General features: G+C 36.9%; 1 protein-coding gene across 5 annotated transcripts in view; it reads right to left on the bottom strand.

The window, feature by feature from the left end:
• IQCH (IQ motif containing H) overlaps nt 1-5,559 on the bottom strand; it is a 74,177-nt gene that overhangs the window by 68,354 nt on the left and 264 nt on the right. For 4 of the 5 annotated variants that reach the window (XM_052809106.1, XM_052809109.1, XM_052809108.1 and 1 more), the window contains exons 2-4: nt 4,754-4,870; nt 4,304-4,401; nt 3,844-3,958 (exon numbers count right to left, since the gene is read on the bottom strand). In XM_052809106.1, coding sequence (XP_052665066.1) covers nt 3,844-3,958; nt 4,304-4,401; nt 4,754-4,870 — 330 coding nt within the window. Of the gene's footprint in view, nt 1-3,843; nt 3,959-4,303; nt 4,402-4,749; nt 4,871-5,559 lie in introns of those variants that run through there. The other variant, XM_052809107.1, reaches the window with a different exon arrangement.

The following is a 5,559-nucleotide window of genomic DNA, read 5'->3' on the forward strand; positions in this document are numbered from 1 at the left end:
ATGGACAGAAAGAGACTTTAAAGTTTCATCTAGTTATAAGAAGTATCTAAAGCATATCCTCTTCCTATGAAAGCCAGAAGCGATGCCATCTATTTTTACTAGAGTATAAGTTTCTTAAGTTGAAAACATTTTGGTTCATCTTAATGTGCTCATCTTAGTTTACACCTGGATCTGTATCAAGTGTAGTAGTATCTCCCAATACTCTTATTGCAATAACATTGCTAACTAGACTCTGCACCCAACAGGGTTTATTTACCAAACAATGCCAAATAAGGAAGAATCCTCAAATGGCAGAAACTATTGTATCACCAGAGAAGTCAACAGAGCTAAGGTAATTCAGAGGAGCTGGGGGCATGGCAGTGTAGGTGCTTAATTCCCCGTACATGGATACAGGAATACCAAAAGCTCCCTTACATAGTAAGATCCAGCTAAACATATTTATACACAAGAACTCTCTGCTGATATTTCTATTGTGTAAACGTAAAAATAAATTTATGAGAATTCTATTTTTTGACAAACAAAATATGCCGTAAAAATTTTAAGAATCATTACATGTATATTTGAACTATTAAACAATTGTATTAGTTTGTGAAAGCACTAAAAATGGTTTAATTTATTTATCTGCACAATATCTTCTCTTCTTCTGATAGTAATTACAAGCAGATGTATCAATGAGATGCTCATTTAGATTTGGGTTTGTAAGAACAAAAGTTATTATCCAAGCCAATTACTCTTTTACCCACATGGCTGCACAGAGACAGAAAGTTCAATTTTCACCTCATCAGTGATTTTGTGGTATTTTATTACTATAACACACCGCTGTACAGAAATGAAACTGCTTGTGCTATTAAACAAGATTTGGGGGAAAACTGAGTACCTTCTCAATTAAAATAGGAGGTGATTCACAATACAGACTCCCCGCTCAGACTGATAGTGAAATGATCAATGCTGGAGTGGCAGATTCCACACAGGTTAACAAGAATTGAAATGCTTAACAAAAAAACCTGATAAAAGTTACTTTGTCAGCTTAGATGTATGGCAAGTGACAATTCTACATTTGCAGAAGCTGGAGCAGATAGCATCATCGGTTTCTTCCATCTATATTATCCATCCATCGATATTACCCAAAGTCTTAAATTTAAGCTATCTTGAACCATCTTGATGCAGAATTAGAAAAAAGATGAGAATAGCATGGTGAATAGTGCATTATTACTAATATAATGCTCAATTAAAATCAGAATTATTGTGCTCAATTATTAACATGGAGTATACAGAACAGGTTGACATGTTCAGTACAGTTAAATGGTTCAAATCTTGTTCTGCTTTAACACAAAAGTCATTTCAGAGTGAAGGGCATTTTTATCATGTAGTAAGCCAACAAATCTGATTCACTATGTAATTCTGTTTTGCAGATGCATGTGGTGCATGGTTTCTAATCCAGTCCAATTCCTTTATGAATGGACTGCATTATATTAATCTTTGAAACAATCTGTACTATCAGTAACTAAACCACTTTTCATGTCTAGCTATTTATGTTATTTGCACACTCTAGAGCCCCCTACAAACATCTTTTCATTTACATCTTTAATTCTATTAATGATGAGAGCATATTAACTTCTACTGTATATTCACAATGTCACAGAAAGTATCAACTTTTAGGAAAAAAAACCACAAACCCCAACCAAAAACCAAAGCTGCCCAAACATCAGTTCAGGTGTTTTCAATTAAGCTTTTTTTTTTTTTTTTAAAATTGAACTTACACAGTTACCAGTTATGGATAACAACGTCTTTTCAGCCATTGCTATACAGAGGCTTTAAAATTACTGCACGAGGAAGACACCTCTTTACAGTTTTCAAGCTTTATTAGAAGAAGAAATCCAATTACAACAATAGTGGAGAAAAAAAAAAAGGGGAGGGGAGGAACAGTGCTTCACAATTCCCCCTGTGAGCTAGATTTGCAGAGTCTTACCCTGCTGATGATGTGACCCAGAAATACTGTATGTGTGAGTAAACAATAATTTTAAGCCTATTCTGACACCTGTGGGCAAGCTATTTCCCGTATGACAAGTATTCTAGCAATGCATATATGAAAACAGCATCTGTGCTTATTTGACTCCAACCTCGTTACACCTGAACTACTACAAACACAACTTAGGCTCCACTTCTACTCTTGGACCGTGTACTATGGACTGCAAAGCACAAAAATATTACTGCATGAATTATTAATTTATCTCAGAACCACTACAAGTTGAAACATTGATTTCTTCAAGCCTGCATAACTGGAAATTTCTGCAAACAGAAAACTATTCAGTTCACTATTATTTCCTTTGAGTGGAAAAGAATTTTGAAAAACACCAAAGTATGCTTAAAAAAACCTAAACTGTTTATAGCTACAAGTAGGGAAAAGACAGGAAGTAAGGAATTGTAGGTGATAATTTCCCAGCTAGATTTCACAACTATTTAATAATAAAAGCTTTTTATGTTGGTATGCTGGGCATGTAGAACAGCTGGCAAAACAGCACTGTTTGCCATTTTCTTTATAATGGGAAATTAGTGCTAGCTTGTGTGTCACTGGATATGCATTTCTAAGCAGATGCCATAGCTATCAGAAATGAAAAGACAAAGAGAAAGTCAAGGCAGGACAGAGCATGTGCTCCACTGTAAATTAAGCTCATTGGTGCACATGAAGAGTTGGAAGACCATAGATAATACAGATTTTACAGAGTAGCTGAACTCTGATAATTTTTTTTTTTTCCACAATATAAGCATATTCATATAGGACAGGGTTGGAATATGGTCTGGAAAAAAAAAATCAGAGACCTCACTGCACCTTATTCATCATTTCAAGAGTAAACAATATTTTAATACTACTTTATATTGTGACTTCTTTTAGAAAGCTAATCAGCAATATAACTGTTAGGCTGCTCATTCTGATTATACCATTTCAAGTAGCTTCAATCCCTGGCTTCTCGTAACAGTCTTGGAACTACAGAGAGCCTCTTCTTAAGGTTCTCTCTCACTCAAAGCTCCCTTGGATTTAAACAGTAATAACTCAAAATTGTGACAATGGGTATTTTTCAATTCAACTAATAACCTTCATTTGTTTTTAAAACATGATTGAGGAACCACCTTGAACACACCAGTCAAAATTCACAGCTTAGAATAAAAAAGAAAAAAAATACTTCAGATACAAACATTTTAAGAAGGCTTTAAATGATCTTACAAGGACTTCATTTATGAAAAACAGCAAAAAATCAGATTTCAAGGAGAAAACCTATATTTATCATAGACGTTCACTACCCTATACATGAACAGAAGTCTTTCCCAGAATTTGCCCTATCTTTTATGCAAAAACAAAAAAGAGAACGACTTTTAGTCTCAAACAACACAAACATTGATATCTGAGCTCATGCTGTTCCAATACATAGTTCCATTTATTTTAAACACGTTACTTGCAGAATCACAGTTAAGCATATGGTATTTGCAGGACTGGGACCTTAAAGCAGAACAAACCTCTGGTTCCAGAACTCTTTAACAATATACTTGGGGGGGGCGGGGGGGTGGAATAAAGAATGGAAAGCTTCTGGATGCACCCATGATAATACTGAAGTTCCTCCTAACTTAGATTTTATCTGGACTGTGAGGCTAGGAGAAGGCTCCTATCTCTCAGCCCGCTCATTCTACCAAGAATTTTTTATCACTTTCAGTCACAGATGGTATATTGTCAAAAACTGAATCCATGTGGAGTCAGAATATAACATTATGGGAACAGCTGGTAACCTACAAGACACCAGTCTCATTTAATATGGTCTCTAGCATATTAAGTAGTATGTTATTTCAGACCTGTGAACTTTGAGAAATGCGTAGTGCTGATTTGCTGTACGCCTGGACAGTCATGGGCTCAACAGGTACTCGTGGTAAAACAAGCTGTTTCTGAGAAGCACCAAAATGAAGGCCCCTGATTTAGAAAGAAACAAACAGCGAGGTTTTAAAAAATTACTTTGATTTTACCTATTAAACCCATACTGCTTCCATCTGGTTGAATCTAAAAGACTATATTTTTATTTAAATTTGCATTTAGCAAAAAAACCACAGGAGTTAGCAGAAGGTTGCTGTAGCTACTTAGAACTGCGTTTACTTTTGTATTGGTTTTTAACTTAAAAAAACCCCAACAAAATAGCAAATGACCAAAATAACCTCATTGGGGCCAATAATTGTGTTTGCTTTACAAGATTCTGATACCACAGTTTTTCTGTCTTGCTGCTTGCATCTATCTCTGCAATAAAACAGCTGTTTCACTTACCATTTAGGGGGCTCTTTTGAATGTACTTCTTTATCATCGGTAGAAGAAATAGTTAACACTTGTCTGTTCATAGTGCTTAAGTAATTTTCAGCATGTTTCTGTTAGAGGGAAAAAATAACGTTTAGACTATTACAAAGGTATGAGGGATATTAAATTTATTTAACTAATTTAATTTAGCAATCCACTCGACTGAAAAGTTGATAGGCTTTGTACTTCTGTTGCACTAAATCTGATTTTGGCTAACAGTATGAGACACAAGATCCGTTAATTCTGACGACCCAAAAGAGGAAGCCACCATTCTGAACTGTCACGTCTGATGAATCCCATAATTTCCTAATCAGAAAGAGATCTTGCAGGATGACAAATACCTGGCCCCATGTACTCTAAGTGAATTACTGACAGAGATCTCAAAAACTGAATCGTCTTCTGGATCTGCTCCATTTTACTTACTCTCAGCCCAAATTTGGTTCTTTCAATTGCTGTTCCAAGGTCGCTAATATCCACAGATTTTACATTTTCTTTCAAGTTGATATTTTTCACTTTAAGCTTGTGAAGGTCTTCTTGAACCTAAAAAGCAAGTTATGACAAAAAATCACACCCATAACCAAACACCATGGGATTATGTGGCAGATTTAATCCAAATTAAATGCCTCCTAAATACAGGAAAAAAATACATGCAACTTCCCATACTTCTGTACTTTAATAAATAAGAGAATACAAAGCCAACGACTTTAAAGCCATCGACTGTAGAAAACCTGAAGAAAGTTAATTTTAAAACAAATCTCGCAAAGCAAATGCAATAAGCTTCAGGACTGAGGTCTTTGGCCAAGGAATGATGTTTCATTACACATTTCAAACATCTCCCTTGGCACAGATGGCCTAAATCTACAGGAATCTCCCAAGTGTTAACGAGCAACTGAAAAGTAGAGGCAGCCTGTGAGGAGACCATGTCAGCCCGCGTCAAAAACGTATATTTACACTGCGTTAACAAAAAAAAAAAAATTGAAGGTCTCGTTATGTTAAGAACTGTAACGTTTACAAAGCCCAAGCCCTTATCCAAAATTCACCGGCGACGCCGCAGCCGCTCCCTCACGCAGGGTCTGAGCCCTCCCGTTCCCCTCAGCAGCAGGCCGCGCCGCCCGGGCCTCAGCCGAGGTGTAAGGCGGCCTCCCCGGGGGAGGAGGGGTCCTGCGGGGGCTCGTCGCCACGGCTGCCGGAGAAGGACGGGGCCGAGCTCGGGCGCTGCCCGGACCCAC

The sequence above is a fragment of the Harpia harpyja genome, chromosome 14 (assembly GCF_026419915.1).
Source record: "Harpia harpyja isolate bHarHar1 chromosome 14, bHarHar1 primary haplotype, whole genome shotgun sequence".
Classification (NCBI taxonomy): domain Eukaryota; kingdom Metazoa; phylum Chordata; class Aves; order Accipitriformes; family Accipitridae; genus Harpia; species Harpia harpyja.